Source organism: Drosophila tropicalis, unplaced genomic scaffold (assembly GCF_018151085.1).
Source record: "Drosophila tropicalis isolate 14030-0801.00 unplaced genomic scaffold, ASM1815108v1 contig_393, whole genome shotgun sequence".
Taxonomy (NCBI): domain Eukaryota; kingdom Metazoa; phylum Arthropoda; class Insecta; order Diptera; family Drosophilidae; genus Drosophila; species Drosophila tropicalis.
The window spans coordinates 354,746-382,482 of NW_027172855.1; the positions used below are offsets into that span (position 1 = coordinate 354,746).

The window sequence follows — 27,737 nt, forward strand, 5'->3', positions numbered from 1 at the left end:
GCAATCGAACACTATTTACCCCAGCTAAAATTTCGTCTGCCTCTTCAGTAGAACCTGTAAAACGGCACCGATCAAACGTATACGCGGCATTCTGCTTAAACTTTGCAATATTATAAATAACTAACTGATAACTAATTTATTTAGCTGATAATAACTCAAAAAACAAAAGAAAACAATACTTATATTTAAGTTTTTCCGTTTTAAGAATCTGTTCGATCCAGTCGACTCAAAGATATGAACATAGAGTTAAATCGCTCTGAAGAAGAAACGGAATAGATATATAAAATCAGATCATCGCATGATATCTATGTATTATTGTTAAAAAAAAAAAACTGACTCTTATCTCAAGTATTGTTTGCAATTAATCACTCCTTAGCCCAATACGGTTGTGACTTTTTGATCAGGGCCTGTGATAAGTAAAGTTAAGCTAATACATAAAAATGAATTGTGAAAGTCAAAGTCCATCGATTGATTTATGCGATCTCAATGATGTGCTGTACGATCTGATTGTTATACATGAAACTGATATTACCGGATTGGCCATGAAGCGGTTATTGCTGTGTATCTATAACTTGCTCAAGAATAAAAATGTTAATTTGTCTCCAAAGATATTTCAAAAACTAATATCAACGATGATTGCTGCTTTTGATGAAAATGAAGATGCTGCTTTTTCTACGGAACATCGTCAGATGGTGGATAATATCTTGGCTTGCTTAAAGCTTCAATTGACAAAGTTTCCAAGTGCGGAGATTAAACTGTGTCTGGATCAAATGTGTTCAGTTAGACTGAATGGCGATCAGTTGCATTCTCCTGCTGGACAGATCCTCAATTTTCTATTTGAAAATAACTTTGTTGATTTTGCACTGGAAAGGTTTGAAGACTTGCTAAAGATTATTCAACAACTACTTCAGTCAAAGCATCAGAGGGATCGTCAAACAGCTATTTTTTTAATGCATAAACAAGTGGAAATAAATGCAATCAATAATGTTTTTCAAAATATACCGAATAACTACATCGTTGCGTTAATGCATTTGGAAAAGCAGCAGATGCCTGTTAATTTAAATGATTTGTTGGACAATCTCAAATGCGTCCAAGATCTTTCCTCTTGGTTGCGCATTTTGTTCGCAAGACTGTTTCAATCTGAGAATATTTCAATTGTCTATGAAACAGTCAAATATGTTATAAACTATATGAAGATGATTGATTTGACAGATCAAAACCTGATGGAAGAGTTCTTAGCAGCAACCAATAAGACAGAATTGTACAACTTGGACTTTGAGAAACGACCTATCTCGTTCTTTTATAACTTTCTATTCAGAAGCAAAGTCAGATCAGATCAGATTATCGAAATCCTGACTAACGTTCCTTGGAAATGGCACAGTGTTCCATTATGCGAATGGATTAAAAGTATGCCGACAGAACAGAAGGGTTCATCCCGCATTGATATCGAATTGCTTCTTAAATTCGGCAATCGGTTGAGGGTCCTTAGAAATGAAGCATTTCAGAGATGGGCAGTTGACAGTATTTTCAACAAAATCCGCGTACGTCTTTAAATTAAAATATCAAAGAAGCTTTCTTCGGCTATGTCGTAGTTTAAATACCCTTGCAGTAGTTGGTATTGCTTGTGTGCGTTACAAACTTCTGACCAATTTTATAATACCCTCTGCAAGGGTATAAAAAGAAAGAACCAAAGGGCCATTTTTCATGTATTTCTTCTTTTTTTTTATGGTTTATAGGATACAATAGAATCTTTGTCTCTGAAGGATTACTTGATTTTTATTGAGACTATATACAACGGAAAGAATTATATCTTTTATAATCATGACTGTTTAGTAAACAAAATAATTCATTGCTCTGATTTCAAAACGGATATTAACGATTTCAACTTTAATCGCTTGTCTTATTCATTCCAATCTGTAATTAGTTCTATATGGACAATTTTATTTCAAAAGCTAAGCCAGTTACCAATAACAAGGCATGGATGGCTTCGTTTCTTTTTAATAGATGAAATATTTACTAAAGAGGTCAATGACTTCTATTACGAAAGCTACAATATATACAGTTACTGTATTAATGCCTCCAAAGGTTTAAAGGATTTGCAAAAATATTTTCTGCGTAGTCTAAGGTGTGAAACCATGGATGAGATATTTCTTTGCGAGAGAACTGTTGTAGATTTTTTTGTCACAACACGAGTTCTTTCTTTTTTTCACATCGATGTGTTTTCTTTGAATGCACTGGATCTACTTAAGCTGGGAGGAAGGAAAACATTTATACATTTGGGAAGGCTTTTGGCAAAACACAATAATCGATTGAAAGACGAAAATGTGTTGTCGACATTTGTCGCTTTGCTAAAAAAGTTCCCGGAACGTGAAATGTAAGTTAATTTACTAAATTCATGTTTTATTACATTATTCTGCATAAGAACGAAAGCAGCAGTTGATAGTACCCGATAATAACTTTTCTCAGCTTTAAAATTTTCACAGAGCTGAATGTCTTGGAAACTATGCTTCAAAACATTTAACGACTGAAGAACAACATTGTTTTTCTTTGGGTATAATCAACTATCATATTCATCACGACCTATGTGTTGTTCGTGGAATATTACAGTCTCAGGTAAAAGTGCCTTTATATCAAGTAATAAAAGAGATTATTCATTATTCAGCAGCACCTTCTGAGGATGAATGGTAAGAGCTACCAGAGTTTATTTGCATGACATAACGAAGAATAAGTATTTTTATTTCACAGGATCGAGACACAATACTGCCCATCCTTTTATAAGTATTCGGACATATGTTATTGGCTTCTAGGCTATGCACATAGGCAATCTGAGAGTTGTGTGAATGAAGTCTGTAATGAATTGTTGCGCTTGAACAAGGAATTGTCGGATAAACATCCACATTATCTTGCTAACTCCATCGTGCACAGGTTAAAATTTCATATAGCCTTAGCATTGAAGATTTGTCAAAAAGAGTATAATGAATCGGATCAGCTATGGCGGGCATTATTATCTTCAAATGATCAGCTAAATGTTACATTATTGTTTGAAATAATATTATACAAGACTATACCCAATCTTGAGATCCTTCTAGAACGCTTACAGTCAATAGTTTCACTAGCCCCAAATCAGCAGATGTCCCTGCTCTCTGTTACCCACATTTTTCTGAACCATCATTACAAGCCGATAAACCAAAAGCAAACTAAAGAAATAATTGACTTATTACTCTTGCTAACCAAGGAAAAAGATTCACAAGTTCGCCAATTCGCCAAAATTGTTGTGCAAAAACTAACTGAAAAATACAAGAACAAAGGGTAAATATTTATTAGCAAACAGAATTAACTCCATAATTTATTAATGAATAGTTTTTAGTTTCGATAATTTTACAGTTGATATGATTTTGACAGACGAAGCAAAAAGCCCCGAATTAGAAGCGCGACTATTAATAATTGATTCGCAACAATGGGTGGATTCAATATTTTGGGTCTTCAACATGATAAATATACAACCTATTGAATGGACCGATTGGGTAGATAACACCGCAAAGGTCATTGAATTTCGAAGAGCTATCAAATCAGCATCCACTTTATCTGAACAAACAACGGCTGCATGTCCAATTATGTTACAGAATATGTCGATTAATAATGCTGATCTTATTGTGATCGCTGTCCTGGTTGATCTTGATCTAAGCAGTTTAGATGATTTGATTCAAACATGTTCTGCATTTCATGTTCACACTTTGATAGTCAGAGACTTGACAAATTTGAGATAAATCTTTTATGATATTCTATCGGCTTCCGCTAATGTTACATATATAAATTTTTCATGACAGTGCAAAAAGTGTTAACAAATTTAACATAAAGCAACTAAAATTAGAATCCCTGAGTGAATATTTGTATGAGAAAAAATTTGCGAATTATAATATTGTTGCCACTCAAAATACCGCTAGAAATGAGGACTTTGTAAACTTTACTTTCGCTGAGAGAACTATTTTACTATTGGGGTAAGTATATTCTAGAAATGATGGCCATTACTACTTTAAAGTTTTTAACTTACAGACACGATCAAGATGGCATACCGGATAATTTAAAATGTTTTCTAGATAACACAGTTGAGATACCACAAAATGAGTTTGAACATTCACAAAAACTGCTAATTTTTAAATACTACAAGCAATTTTTGGAAAAATGAACATTTATAGTTAATATACTACTAATTCCTGCAAATCCTTTATAGCAGTTTGAATTTTATATTTTTATATTGACAGGGAGGTTGAATTTTGGCATTTTTACCTGTTAACAGGAAATAGTTAGAAAAATTCCAGAAGTCATTGAAATTGAAATAAAATTAACCTTTTTATCCCTTGGATTTATCTCTGAATCTGTAAAAACTTGAGTCATCAATTTTCGGGTCAATTATTTTAATGAAGCTTTGCGTAAAGAAACAGATAAATTCCATATATGTAAGTACATGTATAACAATATCAATAAAAGACTATTCCTGGCAAATGTATTTACCTTAAGTGTGAAAAAATCACTGTATTGAAAACAAAAATTTACAAATTTAAAAACTAACGAAATGATACTGCTGGCCTATACTTAAATAATTTGGTTGTCATTCTGGGGTGCTTCCAATACTTTTGGCCCAGATTGTTTTGATGAACCACTTTCCTCTGGCTTCTTGTTATTGCTGGCTGGTATAGTTGATTCTTCTTCGTCGGTTGTAGTTTTATCATAACTTAAAGACTGAAAAGCTTCACTGACAATCTCACTAGGATCTTGAAATTTTTCGTCCTCTTGAATCGGTCGATTTATGTCAACTCCACGACCCAAGCCGAGTTGGTCATAAATAATGTCCATTAGATTGGCCAAGAGTATACTCTCTTTGTGATTGAACATTTCGCTTTCATTGCTGCCATTCAGTATACACTTTCTCACCTCCTCGGCTTCATAGCATATGCTAACGCGATTATGATAATGAGTGAAGAAACTATCATCAACTGGCAAAGGGAAATCGATGTTCCCTTTATCCGTTGTTAGACGTGTGGGACACCAATAGTTTGTCATCTGCCAAGCAAAGAAATATCTATATCTGGCAAAATATCTGAATCTAATATACTCACTTTAATACTACCATCTTTGCCTGTTATGGTGGCCTTATTGTCAAACTTCTCCTCAGCACTGACCTGTATGTGGGCCCAACGATCCCTGGAGAACTCCAATACAATATCAGCTGTCACGTCAATATCCTCCTCATTGAGTTTACCCGTGGCACGAACTCTTTGCGGTGCCTCACGAAATACCCACAAGGCCAATTGCAGACCATAGATACCGAAGTCACTGGCCACCCCGCCATACAGAGCCAACTTTGACTGAGACACGGGTAGACCCAAGGTACAATGGACATGGTTGACCTCACCCAAACGATTGCGAAGAATTTGTTTTCTCAAATAATGATAGGCGGGCACACAGCGTGGCCACATACCTTCCATAAGGAATAGACCTCGAGCCTGAGCCTTCGATATCAATTGACAAACCTGATCTTCGGTCATGCATAGTGGTTTCTCACATAGGACATGCTTGTCATGATTCAACATTAAATGACATAGTTCACCGTGCAATGGATTGAGTGGGGAAATGTAGACAACATCTATAGCGCAGAAGTGTGGGGTTTAGTAGATGAAATTATAGTGCTGATCATTGATCATACTCACCCACATTGGGACACCTTGCCAGATCCTCAAAACTTGTGTAAATATTCTCCACATTGTATCTATCGGCAAAAGCTTCAGCATGCGATCGATAGGCGGCCACGCAAGAAACAATTTGATGATGTTGAGGTGGCAGGATGCTTAATGCAGCAGCAAAATCACAGGCCATAATGCTAACCGGAGCAATGCCCCAACGTAAGGTAGTTTCCACCTTGTCATCCACATCCCCATTGCCGTCAAGGCTCTTTGTGTTGTTGTTGCCGACAAATTGATTGATGTGCAACTTGCGTGTCCAAAGAATTTTCGTATTTTCATTAACAACGTTAGATATAAGCTTCTTTTGCTGTTCCTGTTGCTTATGTTGTATGGGCGAATGCTGTTTCGAGGCAAAAGCAATGGCAAGATCTACATGGTGAGGACGAATGGAGTATAGAGACTTGGATTAGCCACCTTATTGAGTGAAAACACACTACTCGGGAGAGTGAGACGAAAATATGAACAAACAACATTGTGGCGTAAAATGCATTTCATTCATACGATCGGCCAGTTGCCATTTTTCCACGAATTGGCGAAATTGCGGGTGTTGGTTTGGGTCTGTTTTTTTATTTTTTGTTTTTGTTTTTGGATTTGTTTAAGTTGTCAACCGGTTGGCCCACGTTGCAGACCATCTATGTCAAAACCAAGACGATGCTGGCATTATGTGGCACTGTTTAGTGCGTCAGTTTCCTCCATAATTAGTCATAGTTGTTTAGCATCAAAAACTTGTGAATGACTTGAGCCGTAGTTGTCATGGTCGTCGTCGACGAAGTCGTAGTCTGGTCGGTCTCAGCCTGGTCTGGTCTGGTCTCCGCTGGTCTGGTCCTGGCCAAGTAGGGTGGTCAACACACTCGCTCACTGGCTTACCAATAGGCCATTAGGCAGCTAACTTTATGCCGCGTTCTGTGCGCAGTTTCACTTTCTTTTTAGAAAACGAATATTGACAATTGTTGTAACTTTTTTTTTTTTTTAAGGTATTATGACTTTGTCAGCAAGTTAGAAGCATATAAACCTTTATATTAATAACAAAATCAAGAATAATTAAAAAAGAAAAACTTTACGGTTGAAAATCTTCCAAAAGTATTCGACAAACCTACATCTTATTATTGGAATTTAGCAGCTTCAATTTTAAGTATTAAGTATTTCAGATATAATTAAAAACCGATTTGAAAGTCGCCTTCAATTCTCAATTCGGATTTAAATACCGAAGAAAAACCTACTTTGATCTGGACATTATTAAGATTTCAAAGAGACAATGATAATTGTTAATACTTTTCCCGATTGAGTAATTGTCTTTAATCATTTGAAATTAAAATACAAATATTCTAATAAATATATCTATACGTTTTTAAAGTAAATAACTAAATTGTTATGGCCATTTAAATATAACTAAAATTTGCCTCTAAAGCTTAAAAGTGTAACTTTAACAGAGTTAATTTTGATGAGTTTAGAAACAAAGAGTTTATAGGTAAATTAGATTTAAAGAGTATGTGAAATTTACCAAATTGTTCTAGATACTTGTCTCTCGTTTCCAATAATTGATATGCGTGCAACAATGCGGTAGTCCAAGTAGTCAGTTGAGCGAACAAGAAAACACTTTGTTTATCTAATTGTGAATGCAATGCGGGAAACGCTTAAAAAACTTTTCACTTGATTTAACATGCCAAACAGGTGGCAAGTCGATGGCCATATAGAAATTGCCCTAACCCAAATGTAGTAAAAAACAAAAAGAAAAAATTTACCAAAGCACACCAACACAGAAAACTGTCATGAACGAAAGTGTTCTACGAGTATTATGGGTGGCTTAAAAACTCTCTCGCCGGAAGTCTGACTGCCTGCTTGCCTGTCGATGACTTGACTTGTCGTCTCTGAAATGTGGGTGAAATTATGCCCAAGTGAAAGGTTGCCTAATTTTGTTGCCATTTAGCAAATGCTCAGCAGCAGCAGCAGCAGCAACATCAGCAACAGCTGCCAACAAATTTGCCATGCGTGTGTCGCTGATGACTCTCTTTTGCAGCAGCAATGCCAAAAGCCAGCAACATGTTCATTAGACTTGCCAGGCGAGCAACCGACAAAGCAAATAAATACTAAAATTTGCATGACTGCAACATAAATCGTGGCAAAATATTAAACAAGTCAGCAGCAACAGTTGAAATCAATAAATTTATTGATACAATTTACAAGGCGATGGAGCTAAAGCTGAAAGACAACAGCAGAAAAACGATGGCGATGCCTTGCAACATGCAACACACACGCAACATGCACTAATTAAGAGGGGGCGTGGGGTGTTTTGCGGATGAGGTGTGGGGTGGAAATGCTCATGGAGATGGCCTTGCCATAGTGCAAGCTCAAACAAGTTAACCAAGTAACCGACCAACCAACTAACTGCCTAACCGATTAAGACAAGTAGTAGCAGTAGTAAAGTGGGCGTGGCCTTTGTCAAAAACCCGATTTACTATGGGTCGAGTAAGCCCTTAAAGACTTTAAAAACCCTTAACAAAGCACCAAACTTCAGGAAATTGATAAACGTGTCACCATAACAAATAACAACTTAATATAAGCTACAATATTTTAAAATATAGTAAATTGTGATTAAACAAAACGAAATAAAGAGGAAGAAACACTTTTTCGAATCGTCTTGACTGTTTTTCACTCGTGTGCTAATTTTTACATTTGAAAGTGACCTTCACCTAAAGCTTATTATTTTTGGATTAACAATTTGATATCGAAATTTGAATTTTTTTGGTCACTAGCCGAAAACCGAACATGTTCGAAACCGATTCAATACTTAGAAGAATCCGAAACCGAAAACCTTTTTTTGAGTCGACATCATTCCTTAAATCTTTTTATTAATTGTTGTAGTAGAATGACAATAAGTTTGAGGGAAACATAGCTTACCAATTATTTTGTTTGTCATACATATTTGTCGATTCTATTGATTTGTGAAAGTAATGACCCAACTCAAGTTCGTTGCCTAAGTCTTTCGATTTTTGCTTATGGAAATTGTTTTTTTTTTGCTGTTGTTTTTGTAATTTTTGCAGCATTGCGCTTTAATTAGTACCTTCAACAAAGGGGTTACTGAGGTAAGAGAAAATGGCGATAAGACTAGATGGGGGATGAGTAAAAAGTGAGGATGTTGGAACGGATAAGTAAGCATTTTTAATGGTCTTTACAAGTTTTATGCATGTCTCTTCATTTTTTTTTTTTTTTTTTTTCAAATACAAATACGCACACGCCCAGCAGCGACAACAACAACAACGACAACAAACAATTGACAGTCTGTCATGTCATGACAATTGGCAATTGTTTTTGTTGTTCCAACTGTTGCCCAAAGCTTTTAACATATTTTTACCAAAAGCGAAAGTATGTACCTCAAAAACAAAAAAAAAAAAAATCACTTTTCGTCTTGTTCTAAGGCAACATGTTGCTGATGTATAAGACATGTTGTTGGCAACATGTTGCCGCGAAGCTAGTGAAAAGTGAGTTTTGTAAACAACAAAAGCGAAAAGCCAACAACTTAAGGCTTTGGCTTTGGTGACGACGACGCATGTTTATTGATTCGCTTTGGTCGGTGGCTATGGCGATGATGACGATGTTGTCGATGACGACCAGGCAAGTGTGCAGGTCTTCTCGGCGACTTCGGATTTCTGTCTGCAGGTCTTCGTCTGGTTCGTTAAACCTGCAATCGCTGCCACCGTTAACTGCGACGTTAACCGAGTGTTGTGCTGACTCTCCGACTCTTTTTAACAGTTTTCGAATTTGAGTTTTGGCCACGCGAAATCAGTTAACAAACGGACGCGTTTTGAAACGGATGCAATACTGCAGCAACAAACAAATTTCGCACTCCTCCAACCTCCTCCCTTTCGTGTGTGTCTGTGTGCGTGTGTGTGTATTTGTATGTGAAAAAGTGCCTTAAGATGAGCCGCCTTAAAAGTGAAATTTACTGAATGAAATAAAACGACATATAATGCATTGGCATTATTATTATTGAATGATCGTGGCTTAAACATATGTGAGCTTTAAATGATTTATAACAATTTATTGACCAGGAAAAGGAAATTACAGCAAATTATTTAGAAAATAAAAGGCAATATTGAAAAATTCAAACTTTTAAAGACAAATCAGGATTAAATTTGTTCCCAAGCTCCAGTTTACATTGAATGGTAAGTCTGAGAATGATGATGTAATATCAATCATTTATTGATCAAGAAATTGGTGAAAGGTTAAAATTCGTTATTCTAATAAACATAGTAAATAGCCAGCTACAAATATGTATAAGAAAGAAATAATGTAATGACTTATTAAACACCATAAAAATTTAATATGTTTTTGAAAAAAAAACATATAAAAAATATAAATATAAATAAAAATGATCTCTCTAACGATAAGAATCGATAATTTCAACTATCGCACAAAGCCTCAAAACTACAAAAAAAAAAAAAAAAAAAAATAGTTATAATAAGTTTTATGAAAGTTTTTGTAGTCGAAATTAAATATCCTTCTTTTAAAAACTTATAATTTTAATGTAATACGGTATTTTGTTAGTTCCTTTAATAATTTTTGTTTTTAACAAATACATTTATACTTTCTTAATGCTATAAACTACATATGTAAGTTAATTTCTTGAATCTTCGTTTTGTTGGCTAACATTATTTTATTATGGTTATTGAAGTTAACTCTATAATCACCCTTTGACTAGTTTCGACATGAAGCTCAGAAAGCTCAACCTCAGCGACAAAATTTTATAAAATTTTTTTTATTTTGATCAAGAGTAATAATTTTTAGAATTTCAAGCCTTTCGTCCTATTAAGATGATAATCGACAAATACCGATTTCATATTTAATAGTTAACTGAAAATTTAAATTCAGCCTCACTTTGTGCCTTACATCAAATATCAGCTGACTTTTTTATCCACTTAATATCGGTATTGCATCTACAATTCTTAATAACAAGAAATTTCTTGGCTATTTCATCAGAATGAGAGTTGCATCATCTTTTCTAAAGATTTCACTTGTCAGTTTCAGTTTCAGCCACACCTATTAAACACTCTCCCCATGACTAGCTCTTCAAAACACCCCACAAATGCCGCCTTCTTCTCGATTTCCAAGACTTTTCAAATCAATCAAACTGCGCGGATGTTAAAGACATCAATTCAATATTCAATTGCATAGAATAAACTTTGGCTTGGGTGGGACACAAACAAAAAAAAAAACATTTGAACCACAAAGGTGGAGTCAGTCAGACAGCCAGTGAGTCAGCTCGTCTGTCTGTCTGTCAGTTTGTGAGTCTTCTGGTGTTGGCTATGAGCATTTATCTTTCACTTAAAGTGAAGATGACATTCTTTAAATGAAATTAACTGCCGGCAACAAAAAGTCAACTGCAAGCAACAAGTGCTGAGAGGCAGCAGCATCTTTGTTGCAGTCGCTGCTGCTTTTGTTGCTGCTGCAGTTGATGTTGATGCTTTGGCTGCAATTAGTATTTGTCTTTGGCTAATACGCTGCCATGTTGGTATGCATCTCCTTCAGCTGCCACTGCTGCTGCTGACCAGTTTTCGAGTTTACGCATAAAAAGTGTCGCACACTTGAATGAATCGCAAGTTTTGTTTCTTTTTTTTCTTCTGTTGCCTCAGCCTTTGCTTCGGTTGTTTGTCTATTTATTGGTCTGTTTGTTCACTTGGCCACTTTTTTTTTTTTTTGCTGCCTCTGTCTCGGTTTCTGTTTCTGTCTCTGTCTATGCCACTTAACAGCTGTCGGTCGATTGCAAGGGGATTTTGGGATTTGGTGCAAGTGGTGGGCAGGCTTTTAAGTGACTTTAAGGCGCATAGTTACGAGTATTGAGAGTGCTTGGTATGCATTTATGATATACATAGTTTGATATGGCATTTGGGTTTCGATGCATTTTAATAGACCCAAATGATTTAGAGATACTCGTACTTATTTAATGGAAAGAGAGAGTGTGACAGGCAGTTGTGAAAAATATCTTACTGTATAAGATTAGCTTAAATTCCAATTCCAGTATTCATCTAAAATTAATGTACATCTGAAACTTCTTAGGTTTAATATTTGTTGTTTTAACTTAAGCAGTTCAAATCGAATTACAAAAGAGTTAATCATTATATTTAGTAAAATGTAGATTTTAGCTTAGCAAAGCCTCGTGAGTTTTTAATCGATTGCAATGTGCGATTGTCGAATAATTTAACAAAATATTTAAAGTAAAAGTAATCTTTTTTGGCAATTTATTTAGCGATGAAATAAACAAAAGACTTTAATTAATAAATTAAGATAATAATACTTATTAGAATCAGGAAGAAGAGTTAAATTTAAGTCGATATTAAGGAAATATAGAATGTTTTGGTTTCATTTGACAAGGTTACACAGATTTAAAAGTTATATTAAGTTGAAAGCATTTCCATATGGAAAAAGGGGATATACATCTTATCTGAACTTTATATTAAAAGTTTTATACGATTTTTCGTATTTTATGAGGCTTTATAGAATCATATTAAAAGTTTGTCGAACATACTATAAAACATTCATTTTCAACAACTTTTTTAAAACTACAACTAAATATATTAAATCAAGCTATGACTTGAATTAAATTGTAATTAAAATTACTTGGAAATAAATAAATAAATAGTTAGATAACCCAATCGAAAGTGTGAACAAATTAAATACAAAAATTAAAGTAAAAAAAACACAAACTAATCAAAGCCACTTTACTCCAACCAGTTATGTATTCACACACTCATAATCTACATAATCTAGTGAGCCATATTACATGTCCTCATATTGTCATGTAAGCACAATAAAACTCAATAAACTCGAATTAAATAAACTATAAAAACTTATGCAAAATGAAGAGATAATTATTAAGTAATTAAATCACAGAAATAATAAATTGTGTTGACAGTTTTTATTGATTGCAAATTGGGATTATGAATAAATTTAGCTAGGGAAATTTAATCTATCATTATGCTAGAAAATTTTCTAATATTTCTTTGCATTTTATTTGACTTCAATTGCCGTCCGAGTAAGACGTTGCTTCTCTTTATCTTCTTCTTAATTTTGTTGCTATTTAATGGCTTTATTTATGCGTGTAGTAATCAAGTTAATTTTTACGATTGCCGCCGCCGACTGAGGCCAACAAACAACTAACCAACCAATCAACAATGACAACAGCAACAACAACGAGACAACAACTCACTGCAAAATACATAAATGCAAATTTTTTTTTTTTGTACAACAAAATTTCACTTTCAATGGGAACATGACATGATGAAAAGAGGAAAGACAGAGCCGAAAAAAGGTCCAAATGTAATCTCCACGAGTAGACCCTTAGGACATGTGTCCATGAATGAGGAAAAAATACAAAAAGAAGGCAGAGGGCCGGCCACCCAGAGATTGTTTTTGCCTTTGAATTGCTGGACAAGGAGACCTGTTTCATTCACAGCTGATCTGGGCCAAAAAAAAAAAAAAAATTATGAAATAAAATTGTCAGATTTCATCTTGAATTGATAGCAAGAAAAAATAAACGAAAGTATGATAAAAATAAGATTTTAAGAGATACATATGTATGTAAAGATGAGTCATCAAATGAGTTCTAAAGCAGTAGATAAAGTCCGATTTAAATTATATTATTGTTGATTTATTTTTTATTTTAAAATTTATTGGACTCTAGACTCTAGATTCTTAGAGTTTTATAAGATTTCTTTTGGATGTTTCTGAGTAACCAAATTACAAAATAGGAATTGATAACAGATCTCTATCAGACGGTTTGGTACCCTATATTTTGGTATTTAATGAAGTTGTATAAAAATCAAGAGTTCTTATCAGAAAGTTCAACCATTTAGGAAAACTAAAAATGTTCTGAGTTTTCTCATTATTTTGTTAGACTGACCGCTTTTCAATGAGTACCTGCATTTCATGATCCATTAACATTTCGATTTTTCACGATCGGATCTCAAGATTGAGAACATAAAGGGAAATTTAGTTTTATTAGCCTCATTTCCATCTTTTAAAATCGAAAAAAAATGATTAAAAGGTTTCAATTTATTTAATAATTTATTACTAACGCAAGAATTCAAAAATTATTAAGACTTTAATTATTATTACATATGTTGATTTATAATAATATTGTGGGAATTTTAAGAAATATATTAATTTTCTCCTGTATACAATATCTTTGAGTCATTGCCAAGTTCTTACATAATGCCATTTTTAAACTTGTACATATTAAATCATTGAAGCCTAACCAGTTAAACAAACCTCAAAACAATTTTCAAAACCAAAACATTCCAGATGAAAAAGACGAAAACCAATCGACCTGCATTAATCGCTTCGATCATGATGATTAGTGATCGCCACAAAAGTAACAATTTGGTTACATTATTTTGCTGTCTCTGGTGCTGTCTGCTGGTGGGCCAGGCTAATGGGAATGGGACAACGACATCGACATCGACAACGGCAACGGCGACGTCGGCGTCGGCGACGGTGATCACGACGAAGACAAATGCCAATCAGGATGAAGTGAATGGCTTGGCACTAACGCCCGATGTGACAACAGGTGAGCTGATACTGCCAACAAATGAACCGCAAGAAAAAAAAAAAAAAAAAAAAAACAGAAATATGATTTTGTTTCGGCCGACATAATTGAAAGAGCAGGCAGATAAAAAGAGAGAGAGAGAGGTGTGACGAGGGCATTGGGGAGATTCAGGCACCTGTGTGTCTTTCGTGTCTTTTGTATAGTTGGCTATTTTTTAATGGCCAGCATTAGGAGATCAAACAATTTTAACGCAATCATGCAAGGCATTTTAATGTGTATGAAAGTGAAAACGACTTTGGTCATGGAATTGGTCTCGGACTCTTATACATATATGGACTTCTATTCGTGGCTAAAAGCAATTATGCAAGGATAAATGGGAATGGGATACATGCGCCCACCCAAAACTTAAATTGGCCTAACGCTGCTTTTGCCATTTCCGCTCACTTGTCCTCACGTTGATCTTTGGCTGCTCTTTTTTCCTAGATTTTAGTATGTTTTTCTTTTTGTTTTTGCCTTTGGTTTTGCGCAAATGGAAAGCGATTTGTCTGGTTTTAGCTAATAATTTATCCGGGGCCTTCGCATTCGTCGTGTGTCCGTATAGCCTCAACTCAATGTTGATCAGTCAATCTCAGGCAGCAAACGATGAACGAAGAGTGCAATAAGGCGGAGTGGGATGTGGCAAGCGGCAAGTGGCAAGTGGAGTAAAGGAAAATTGCGGGTATCGCCGGTAGTGGGGAGTCGACAATGTTTGTTGTGTTGATTGCCTGGCCATGGCCTCCAGGTGATCTTTAAAGTGTTTTTTTTTCTACCTGCGCCAGCCAACTCTGTCAGACGGTGGGCGCTAGGTTCGTTGTCTGCGGTTTGGCCTTTTCGATGACTTGGCTTAATTAGACTGTGTATGTGTGTGTTGAGATTTGGGAAAGCTATTGGCATATTCCGCGAAAAAAATAAGGAAAGCTGATTTTAAACTGTTTTTATTGGTTCAATTCTACAAATCATGTACATATTTCCTTATCAAATAGTTTTCGCACACTTCACAGATCTTTATAAATTGAACTTACCAACAATTGCACCTTTGATTATCTTAAGAAGTAATCCATTCTAAGTAACCGATAAGCAAACATGTTCATTGATCATTGATTCTTTTCGTCAGCACTTAATTTAAACTTATTTGAATAAACCGTCTATCGACTAAGTCAAACTAACTACTTTTAATATTACAAATCTAGAGTGTAGGTAATGCTTAGCTAGTCGATTGGCTTAGAAAATTAGTATCACATAAGACATAATCATTCTCTCTTGAGAAAAATACAAGAAAAGGAGAATGTACTAGAAACTAGAAAAGTCTTAAGACTATTCTCATACAGGGTCACCGAATTTAACTAATTTTAAATGCTTTTGGTAACTCTTTGACTTTAGTGTTCATAACAAAATCCTAAAACCAAAAATTGCGGCCTTTTTGATGGGAAATATGGAATAAAAAAGCCTTAAAAATCATAGCCCTATCCGAAAATGAAGATAACATTGCTTAATTAGTTCTAAAGTTTGGAACTTCCAAATTTGTTTTTAAAGATTGATTTCTGTTATTTCGTTAAGTGCATACAGAAAAGGTTTTTCTTTTTATTCACACCTCGTTTAATTGGCAACCCGGAGAAGTCGACAATATATATAAAAGAAAAACATTTGTTATCACTTTAACGAGTTTTGATCTGAAGAGGCGGGATGGGGAACCAATTGAAAGAGCTGGTCATCCCGTGCCTCTGTCTCGAGCCTTGTGCCCGAAGGCCATTTTGTTTGGTGTTGCAGCAATTAAAGTTGCACATGTTCCAAGGCCAACAACAAAAATTGATACGACACTTAATCATTTCATTTACTTGCAGCACCTCGTCTGGATCCCAATAACAACAACGAATGGCGACCATTGGGCCATGGTGATCCATTGCAGAAAGATCCCACCTATGACTATAGCCCGCCAGCATTGGAGAGAGTACGTTATTGGGCGGAGAATAATGCCAGCGGTCAGACTAATCCAGAGGCAAGGAAAAAGGAATTGCCACCAGAGGTTTTGCGTAACAAAACGAAAAGCGAGATATTGCTCTTGGGTGTGGCCAGTGAGAGAGAAAGGGCTACTAGAACGGGACAACACCAGCAGCTACATCAACAGCAGCAACATCAACAGCATTATCAGCAGCGTCATAGCAGTTATTCCAATGCAATGCAGCAGCAGTCTAAATATCCACCTATTAGAAGAAGTTATTATGCTCCACAGCAACAACAGCATCAGCAGCAAATGCAACTTCAACATCAACTGCAACAACAACAGCAGCAACAACAACAATATATGCCTCATACCCATTTAATGCCACCACCACCGATGGCAATGATGATGAAGGGATTGGAATATCGCACTGGTTCTGGTTCATCATCACCTTACCACATGAGTATGAGCCACACGAGTTCGTCATCTAAGCAGCCGATGTCTTCGACTTCGACAGCAACACATCATTATTATTCAAGTCCTTCAACCTCCAATTGGGTGACTCCGCATCGGATGACCTACTCCCCGGATGCATATCATCACGAATCTATGCAACAATTCAGTTATTCCCGTCCACAGACCAATTCGGTTAGTTATTCACCCAACTCACTGCAGACACATCACTCAAAGCCAGTGAGTAGTGCTCATCGAAAACCTTGGTTACATGAACTTTTGCAAAAGGAGCTTGTTAAACCGAAAGTTAAACCAACTATGCCAGCTACTAAATATCTAATGGGAACTATTAAACCATTTACCATGGCATACACTCCGGTTAGCTTTGTGCCAGGACCACCGACAATAGCTGGTCCTACCGTGGTTAGTCCCAGTGAAAATCAAGTTGGCTCTGAATTTCGACCCATGATGTTATCGACAATGATAACTGCTACACCCACGACGACAACAACAACAACGACAACGACAACAACAACTCCCATGCCCATCTATCAACGTCCGACAACTGTCTCCAATAGCATGGCTACAGCAAGTAACACTGGTTACACTGGCACACGTCTCTTGATACCACAAACCTCAAATCTAGCTGAACGCCCCACCGTGGCCACTGCCTTCGATAGTGATGCAGCTACCCAAACCACCGATTCCTTATTCTCGCATTATAAGCAGCCACAAAAGGCTCTACTTGGTCCTGCATATCTGATTATCGAAGGACATTCCAAGGTTAAGACCTATGGCCAAAATGAATTGGATCCACATAGCCCGAAAATTGTGCCAGTCATATCGAAACGTGAACCTGTCGTACGACGAGCCGATCCCAATGAACCGAAACGCGGAACTGTCGAAACATTTGAGGTAAGTTGAGAGAAATAGGAAAATTTATTCATTTTTTCATTTCGAGTGATTGATTATCGCAATAGTCAATTGATATAATGGGTTAACAAACTTCTTCCAATCGTTTGTATTAACTTTCAATTGAATTATTTTTCACATTTTCTCTTTATGACCATTTAGGTGAAGCATTTGCATACCAAAACAACGCCAATGGCAACGATGACGACGACGACGACGACAACAACAATAGCAACGAAAAAACCGACGACAACGGCGAAACCTTCGCCAAAAACAACAACAGCAACGACAACAACATCGAAACCTTCAAAAACCACCGTTAAACCGTCAATTAGCTCCACGACCCGGTCAACCCCAAGGACTACATCAGCCACATCAACAACAACTCCCTCGCCAGCGACACTAACAACAACAACAACAGCAGCAACAACCGTTGGTGGTGTACATGATCTACTCAGCCTACTGGACAACATGTTCGCGGATGCACATGAAATTGTCTCTCCAAATACCTTTCCAGCCTCTGGGTCTCCGTCTACATTGCAATCGCTGTCCAGCACAATGGTCCCCATTAATTATGTGACCAGCACGATGAGCACCATACTGAAACCGGTGAGCAGCAGCACCAAATTGTTGCCGCAACAACCTGAACCACGCATTAAAAGCCAGGCGGCAAATAGTATATTCAGCCTAGACGACGAAGATGATCAAGATGATGATGACGATGAAGATGATAAGAGGTCAAAGATCATAACCAGCACTGAGCAGCCTCTACGCGCAACGCGTCAGGTCTTTGACTATGATCAATTACCCGAATCTCGAATCAAAGACAAGAAGGATGGACTCACAGCAGCCGTTGATTATATGGATGAGCTGGAGGAGGCTGAAGAAATGGGTGAAGCAGATCTAGACACTGACAGTATGGTGGACGATGGACAGGACGATGAAGTGGATGAAGAGTCGGAGAATGAGAATGAGGATGGGGAACAAGCCGAAGACAGTGAACATAATTTACTTAAACGCATCGATCAATTTGTCGATGATGTAGATGATGGCGATGATGATTTAGACGATCTTATCGAGAACCTTGATGACGAACAAGACGAGGACGAAGATGAAGAGGCAGACGCATCACTCGAGAGACGACATCATCAGCATTAGCATAAGTTATTATATTTTTCTTATACTGCGCTCTATACCAAATCTATCACAAAAGAGAAACAACTTTTTTTATTTAAACTTTAAACTTAAAAATTTGTGTTGTAAATAAGTCAGCTTTAAAAAAGAAAAGGAAATGAAGAAAGAGACAACAATGGGGCAAGTGAGGGAGATATTTTTGTATTTATTTTATTGTTTTTAGAATGCTCCGTGGCAAGGTCACAATGTGACTAGACACCGATCAAATAATGTATTGTAATTTTATTAAACAGAAAACAAAAACAAAACAAAATGTTTATTAAAAATGTAAAATAAATCTGTTTTTAATTATTTAAAACATAACATTTTCAAAAGAGCGGCTTTCTCATACTCTATTCTCTATATCAAATGGGGTGCCAAGTCCAGCAAATGCTGTAAAATATATCGGTACAGTTATTTTTTTTTTCAATTTTTGTCACTTTCAACATTAAATATTTTCGGTTAGTACTGTTAATTTATTTTTAATGACATGATTATATGAGATTTTAAAACTAATTTCGAAGTCATTAAGAAAATTTATTCATTTGCACAAAACAATTTTTAACTTATATAGATTGTTAATGCCAAATTGAACTTTGTTGCCATGAAGTTGATTCTTCTCATCGAAATATTTGCAGCAATTTGCCTAATAGACAATCTTGGCCACATTGTAAGTAAAAATAAGATTTAATGCCCAAAAATAATCTAAAAGATACTTTCAGGATGCTGTCATAATGAAATTCACAAATTATATATGCGAGAATATGAACAAGCCAATGCTCCAGATACATCAATGTCGTCTGAAGGCAGTCAGAAGGCATGTGGCTACCTTAAATTTCAATGCGACACTGCTGAAACCGATCTATCATTTACGTGTCGAAATGGAAATGTTTTAAAAAAGACAATATCTACAAGCCATGGCAATACAAATTCAATATCGATGGCTGTCGATTTCTAGAGAAGGCATATAATCCACTAGCTATATTACTTTTTGACCAATTTGCCAAGTTTTCCAACTTTAACCATACATGTCCATTCGAGGTGGTATTTCATATTGGTTAATAACTATGACAAGATAATTATATACTATTTTTCTTTCCAGGGATTCTTACTTATACAAGATTTTAGTTTGCGATCCGATACAATATATCTTCCTTTTCTCACTGGCGACTATTTAATTGATTCAAAATGGTATTTCAATAAGCAACTCTCAGTTGTTGCCAAATATTATTTTGAGTTTGTGGAGAATTTTTAAATTAATGCAAACGCGTTTGTTATAAATTACAAATAAATCGAATTGGTGAGCTTTTTGCAGGTTAAATAATAAATAAAACACAAACGATAAAAAACCAAAGTAATAATAAATACTTTATGGGTTTTCAATTAACACCTTTTTGAATTTGGAATCAGAAAACCTATGCAAATCATTCGGGTTTCTGGTGGCATGTAATGAAAACATTTTTGAAGCTATCTGTAGCTGCTTGAAAAAATAGGGTTTTCTGAATATTTCGAAAACAAGAGCTAAACGAAAAAATTAAGATCATTCTACGCAATTATCCTGGAAATAAATATGAGAAACTTGCATCAAAAAACCGTAGACTAGATTAATCGAAAATTTTCCAAAATGCTTTTCAATGCATGTATTTTGGAAAATTTTCAACATCACAGAATCTTAAAAATAATTTGTCTTAATAGAAAAACTACATACAAGGTCGAATAGATATATATCATAGTTTTCGGTATAAACAAAAAGTGAAAAAAGGTTCGAAGCTACACTAAAGAACTTGTTCTTGTTCAAGTAAACTCCAGACTAATGAACCGCCAAAGCGAAGGCGGGCGTAGCAAACATTTTAAATAATCAAACAGATCAAAGTACCAAATTTTGTGACTTTAACCTTGTTAGTTTTAGAGAAAATGGGTTTTATTTAATTTGGGAAAAAAATAAAAAAATAAACTCGATCACTGAATTTACTACACGAGTCTATATACTAAATTTGGTGGCTCTATATCTCTAAGATCTATGTGTTCATATGGACGGACGATTGTATGTATATACTTGATATGGGGGTGGAAAAGCTTTCTTCTGCCGATTACATACATTTTGGCAAGTTTAATATACCATTTCACCCTATCGGTGCATGGTATGAAAATAACTTAAAATTATATAAAAATAACTACATCACTAAAGGGCGATTTCGGCGTTTATTTTTACAATCAATTGCAATTACTTTGTGAATTCAAATGAAAAGATTATTTTCGATAAAAAATATTTTAAACACTTCATTCTGCATATGTCCAGTATATTAAAACCGTCATGACATTCCTAAAGTTGGGTTTTGTGCTTAAAATATTTGTAGCTATTTGGCTCATTCCAGATTCTTTGTTTACTGTAAGTACTTCTTTTTATTTTAACTGAACTTAAATCGTTCTAAATTTGTTCTCTAGGACAGTGTAATTATGAAATTCACAAATTACAAATGCGAGGATATAAACACAAGTATCGTTCAGATATACCAATGTCGGTTAAAAGCAAAAGGGATATTGTTACCCTAAATTTTAATGCGACATTACTCGAGTCGGCCAAGGCGGTACGAGTAGAAGCGGAACTTTTCAAGAGAGCAAATGGATATAAGCCATGGCTATATAAAATAGATGTAGATGTCTGTCGATTTTTAAAAAGAGCCTATAATCCGATCGCTTTAGCTTTAATTGGCGAAATTCTACGATATTCCAGTTTTAACCATTCATGCCCATATAATAAGGTAAGAATCGAGACTATAGCATACCAAAGTTTATATTTGTTTCAAGGGTATTGTGTTTGTGCAAGGCTGGTATCTAAGACCGGAGGCCTATTTACGAATGCCTTTTCCCACTGGTGACTATTTAGTTGTGGCAAAGTGGTACGTGAATCAAAAACTTGCCGGTATTGGAAAGTACTATTTTACGGTTGTGGAGGACCTATAAAAGGCATCTACTCTGTATTGGTATTGAACTAGTTTTTTATTTTTTTAAACTACATAAATATTATAGATTTTATAAAAGTGAATAAAGAGTTTGTTGTTAGCCAAATAAGAGACAAACTAAAATCAAAATTTAACCTTGGAAAATTCCAAGTTAAATAACTTTCCAAAAATTAGTGTCAACTTTTTTCCAAGTGTCGGTTTACCCTTGTGAGTTGTTAGTGACTAAACTATTTCGTTCAACGGCAACGAATCAAACTGGAAAGGAACATAAAGTCGGCCGAATTTCCATTAACCAAATCGGGTTATGATTGTAGGTTCTTCTTTGGCAGACAAGAAGTCTGTGGGTTTAGTTCTATTAGACATCGAGGCTGCATTTGACACTGTTTGGCATTCAGCAGTTATCCATAAGCTTAAGACCCCTCAAATCTTTTAAATTATCGTTTTTTCTACACAGTTCTGGATCGTAGTCAATCTTCAAAACGACAAGTATCTGCTGGAGCAACCCCAAAGTTAAGTTTTGGGACCAATCCTTAATATCTATGTTCATAATATCTCCAAAACACCCAATTGTGAGCTGTCCTTGTTCGCGGATGACACTGTGCAAGCGCATAATATGTGGACATCAAATCCACTCTTCAAACAGAGCTAGATTCCCTTGAGTTATTCTACTATAAATGGAAAATCAAAATGAACCCCAGCAAAAGTTTACAAAAAAAAGGGCGTTTTCCTAGCGACTTAACAATTTTTTAAATTAGTTTAAAAAGCAAAAGGTTTTTCTCAATTTTTATGAAAACATGTCACCTCCACATACAAATCACTATTAACTATAAGCGTTTACAATATCACAGATGATAATCATAAGTTTAAACACCGTACCTCTACCAAAAACTAATAGATTTAACAAAACATTTATAAAATACTCTAAAACCGCTTACATCAACAAAAGGGAGATTTTAGTTAGTCCAATTAATTTGTGAATTCAGTTGAGAAGATCATTTGCGATAAAAAAAAACTATTATAAACACCTCATTCTGCATATTTTCAGTATATCAAAATCATCATGATATCCCTAAAGTTGGGGTTTGTGCTCAAAATTTTTGTAACAATTTGGCTCATTCCAGATTCTTTATTTACTGTAAGTACTTCTTTTTACTTTAATTTAACTTTAAACATTCTACATTTTTTCTGTAGGACGGTGTAATTATAAAATTCACAAATTATAAGTGTGAGAAGGTGGATACAAGTATCGTACAGGTACACCAATGTCGGTTAAAAGCAGTGAAACGGGATGTTGTTACTTTAAACTTTAATGCGACATTACTGGAGACGGCCCAAAAGGTAAGAGCCGAATTGGCTCTATTTAAGAAAGCGAATGGATATAAGCCATGGCTATATAAAATAGATATAGATGTCTGTCGATTTTTAAAAAGAGCCTATAATCCGATTGCTTTAGCTTTAATAGGCGAAGTTCTACGATATTCCAGTTTTAACCATTCATGCCCATATAATAAGGTAAGAATCGAGACTATAGCATACCAAAGTTTATATTTGTTTCAAGGGTATTGTGTTTGTGCAAGGCTGGTATCTAAGACCGGAGGCCTATTTACGATTGCCCTTTCCCTATGGTGACTATTTGGTTGTGGCAAAGTGGTACGTGAATCAAAAACTTGCCGGTACTGGAGAGTACTATTTTACGGTTATGGGTGATCTATAAAAAGGATCTGCTATGATTTGGCTAAATATCACGCATTCTGTGTCAACTTTTTTCCAAGTGTCGGTTTGCCCTTGTGAGATGTTAGTAACTAAACTATTTCGTTTAATAGCAAAGTAATAAACTAATTTTTTGTTTTAATCAAACTTAAAAGGAACATATAGTCGGCTGAAATTCCATTAACCAAATCGGGTTATCATTGTAGGTTGTTTTTTGAAAGAAGTTTGAATTTAAGATAAAATTCCATTTCCATTTTGACATCGTACTCATGGATAGCGATGGAGAATACGAAACTTGGAAGTGTATACAAACGGCGACTCGGTGAAAGTTAGAATGGATTTTGAGGGTAATTTATTTTTTTGTTGTTTTGAAATGAAATCCCAAAGTATTTTAAACCTTTAAATATGTTGCAAACTTTTGACATATGTATCTCTATGTGTCAGTAGTGAAAACTAATTTATACTTTGTTCAGTTAAATTTATAATTTATGAAATAAAGTGACAACGGTACCAAACCATTTAGATCACAAAATGCTGATTTTTTTTTTTTTTAGACCCTTACAAAAAGGGTATACTAATTTTGGTCAGAAGTGTGCAACGCATAGAAGGAAGCATCTTCGACCATACAAAGTATATATATTCTTGATCAGCACGACGAGACGAGTTCATATAGCGCGTCCGTCTGGATCGAGCTACAGGGTTGAACTTTTGCACGTAGGCTTGTACATATATACTGCAGGTGTTGTATACTTTGGATTTAGCCGGATCGGAACACGATGTCATATAGCTCCCATACAAACAGCAAAGTCAAGACCAGTGACTTTTCTCAATAATTTCGTTTTTTCTGAGCTATTATCAAAATTTAATATTGGTGAGTCAATTACACCTACAAGAGACTGCGCCAAATTTGATAAAGATCGGGTGACTATATCATATAGCTCTCATAGGAACGATCGGTTCAATATCTTCGTTATTTCCTATGCTACGATTGTAGGCCATTCATTCGCAAACATAAGCCTTTTTAGATAAAAAGTTTTTCTACTTTGATGGCTACGGGTAAGGAAAGAGTTACCAAAACAGTTGCAAGGGTATACAAACTTTGACGCGGTCGTAGTTAGCCCCGGGCCTCTGATTTTTGAATAAAATGCAATTAGTTAGTCACTTTAAATGAGTTCATTTACGATTTAAAAAAATATTTTAAACGTGGCACTCAGAAAAATATCTAGTATGCTAAAATGATCATGCATTTAAAGTTGGTTTTTCTGTTCAAAACACTTTCGGCAATTTGGCTCATTAAAAACGTTTCATTAGCCGTAAGTATTTCTGTTTACTTTAATTAAACTTAAATCGTTCTATATAATACAATTTTCTTAGGATGGCATAATTATGAAATTTACCAATTTTAAGTGTGAGGATATGAATACAAGTATCCTACACGTACACCAATGTCGGCTAAAAGCAGTGAAAAGGGATATTGTTACTCTAAATTTTAATGCGACTTTACTGGAGTCGGCCCAAAAGATACGAGTCGAATTGGCTCTATTTAAGAGAGCAAATGGATACAAGCCATGGCTATATAAAATAGAAGTAGATGTCTGTCGATTTTTCCGAAAAGCTTATAATCCGATTGCTATAGCTTTAGTGGGCGATGCCCTACGATTTTCAAACCTCAATCATTCCTGTCCATATGAGGTAAGAAACCAAATTCCAGTATAAAAATTATTATACATTATAAAAAATTCTAGGGCCCAATCTTATTTCAAGGTTGGTATTTGAGACCTGAGTCTTATATTGTACTCCCTTTACCCACTGGCGACTATTTGGTTGAGGCAACGTGGTACATTAAAAAAAAATTTTCCGGTATATCAAAATACTATTTTACATTTGTGGAGGATCTGTAAAAAGTACGCCAAAAAATGTATCAAAAATTCATCTAAAAAAAACATTGTAAATTGTATTATACAAAAAACCTCTGCCTTGGAATTCAAATTTTCAAAAATCTGTTACGAATTATGTCAATTGTCGGTTGGCCTTCAAAAAAAAAAATAATAATAAATTTACGACTAAGCTTTTCGAATATTAACTACAACTATAACTATAAGTAACTATACCAAAAGCCTATTCTCATCGAAATATTCCCGAAAATAAAGCCTCCAAATAAATATCGCACACTATTGTGGGTTAAAAGCAGCCAAACTAGAAATGGTTACCCTAAATTTCAATGTGTCATCATCATTCTGTGAATTTCGCCTATTGTTTATTTCCAAATGCAATTAATTCGTCAACTGAAACGAGAAGATGATTACGATTTCTTTTAATAACCCCGCTTTCTGAACTTTTAGCATTTCATAATGGACATTAAAGCTCTAAAGTTGGTTTTTCTTCTCCAAGTATGGGAGGTAGTTTGTGTTTTGCATAATATTTCACTTACAGTAGGTAAATATATTGGGTTAAATTTATAAATAATTCATGAACATTTTCCAGGATGCTGTCATTATGAAATTTACAAATTATAAGTGCGAGAACATCGATTTAAAAATCGTTGAGATACACCAATGTCGTCTGAAGGCTATAAAACGAGATGTTGTTACCCTAAATTTTAATTCAACATTACTCGAACCGGCCCATAGTGTACGCTTAGAAGCGCAACTATTCAAGAAAGCGAATGGTTATAAGCCATGGCTCTATAAAATCGACATTGAACTCTGTCGATTTGTACGCAAAGCTTATAATCCAATTGCCATTGTATTGTTGGGCGATGTTCTACAATATTCAAGTTTTAATCATTCATGTCCCTTTAAGGTAAGAGCATCGATAGCTTCAGTATTAAATCCTAATAGATCACTACATTTCTAGGGACTAATGTTTGTTCAAGGTTGGTTTTTAAAACCCGAGTCTTACCGACTATTGCCTTTTCCCACTGGTGACTATTTAGTTGACACAAAATGGTATATCAATAAAAAATTTGCTATTATAGGAAAGTTTTATTTTACAGTTGTTGAGGATTTGTAAATCCAATACAAATCAAAAGTGTTGTAAACATTTACTACATATTACTTAATAAACTAATATATTGTTTATATACATAATTTGAATAGAATGTTCATCTCAAACGTTTTGTGTGTTTAGTCATTAGACTGACTGTACTTTTTATACCATACACCCATAGGGTGAAATGGTATATTAAAGTCGCCAAAATGTATGTAACAGGCAGAAGGAAGCTTCTCCGACCCTATAAAGTATATATATTCTTGATCAGGATGAATAGCCGAGTCGATCTAGCCATGTCCGTCTGTCCGTCCGTCCGTCCGTCCGTCCGTCCGTCCGTCCGTCCGTCCGTCCGTCCGTCCGTCCGTCCGTCCGTCCGTATGAACACGCAGATCTCGGAGACTATAAGAGCTAGAGCCACCAAATTTGGTATGTATACTCGTGTAGTATGCACATGTTCAGAGTTAATTGGAATTTCGGCCACGCCCCCTTACGCCCCCAGGAATCACATAAAGCTGTTTTTCTTAAAAAGTATGACAGCTAGAGACATCAAATTTAGTTTCTATACCCGATTAGTTAGTGCGCAGAAATTAACTGTTCAAACTTTTTGCCACGCCCCCTTACGCCCCCAGGAATCACACAAAACTGTTTTTCTTAAAAAGTATAACAGCTAGACACATCAAATTTGGTTTATATACTCGTTTAGTTGGCGCGCAGAAACTAATTGTTTAAACTTTTTGCCACGCCCCCTTCCGCCCCCGGAATTTACATAAAACTGATTTTCTTAAAAACTATGACAGCTACCGACATCAAATTTGGTATGCAGACTAGTTTAATAGACGCGCAGAAACTGGCTATTTAAAAATTTTGCCACGCCCACTTCCGCTCCCGCAAATCAAACAAAACTGATTTTATCAAAAACAAACAAAGCTAAAGTCACCAAATTTAGTATGTATACTGGCTTAGTATTCGCGCAGAGTATATATATTTTCATATTTTGCCACGCCCACTTCCGCCTTCATAATTAAGAAAAAACCGATTTTCTCCTGTAGTTTTTTGACTATCGCATTCAAATTCGGCAGACTAATTAATCTTATCTATTTCTACAAAACTACCAAATTTTATTGAAATCGGACTAGAAACATGCAAAATATGCGTATGAACGTATTTTACTACGCGGTCCACAAGGCCAGAATTGGCCGTTGGCTAGTAGCGGCGCTAGAGTGCTCGTGTGTTCGTAGAGTGAGCGAGATAGCACATACTATGAAACATGTAAA

The 27,737-nt window shown here is 35.4% G+C and overlaps 2 protein-coding genes across 8 annotated transcripts in view; one reads left to right on the plus strand and one right to left on the minus strand.

Annotated features, from left to right (window-relative positions):
- Positions 1-61: 61 nt before the first annotated feature.
- LOC137572748 (uncharacterized) lies at positions 62-27,679 on the plus strand. 7 transcript variants are annotated; one of them, XR_011031733.1, is made up of 5 exons: positions 62-2,374; positions 2,467-2,684; positions 2,746-3,309; positions 3,368-3,998; positions 4,054-4,221. XR_011031733.1 is itself a non-coding variant. In XM_068284547.1 (5 exons), the coding sequence occupies exons 2-5, from the start codon at positions 9,902-9,904 to the stop codon at positions 18,782-18,784; spliced, it is 2,730 nt and encodes a 909-aa protein (XP_068140648.1). In that variant the 5' UTR covers positions 66-77; positions 9,791-9,901; the 3' UTR covers positions 18,785-18,992. The 7 variants fall into 7 exon arrangements, 1 of the variants encoding a protein (XP_068140648.1); XR_011031734.1 differs by having other exon boundaries at positions 62-1,541; positions 1,737-2,684; XR_011031736.1 differs by having other exon boundaries at positions 66-77; positions 1,737-2,684.
- LOC137572751 (trans-1,2-dihydrobenzene-1,2-diol dehydrogenase) overlaps positions 4,508-27,737 on the minus strand; it is a 33,739-nt gene continuing 10,509 nt past the window's right edge. Inside the window, exons 2-4 of the mRNA XM_068284551.1 lie at positions 5,709-6,110; positions 5,118-5,644; positions 4,508-5,061 (exon numbers count right to left, since the gene is read on the minus strand). Of these exons, the coding sequence (XP_068140652.1) occupies positions 4,594-5,061; positions 5,118-5,644; positions 5,709-6,110 (1,397 nt within the window). The 3' untranslated portion in view covers positions 4,508-4,593. The remainder of the gene's footprint in view (positions 5,062-5,117; positions 5,645-5,708; positions 6,111-27,737) is intronic.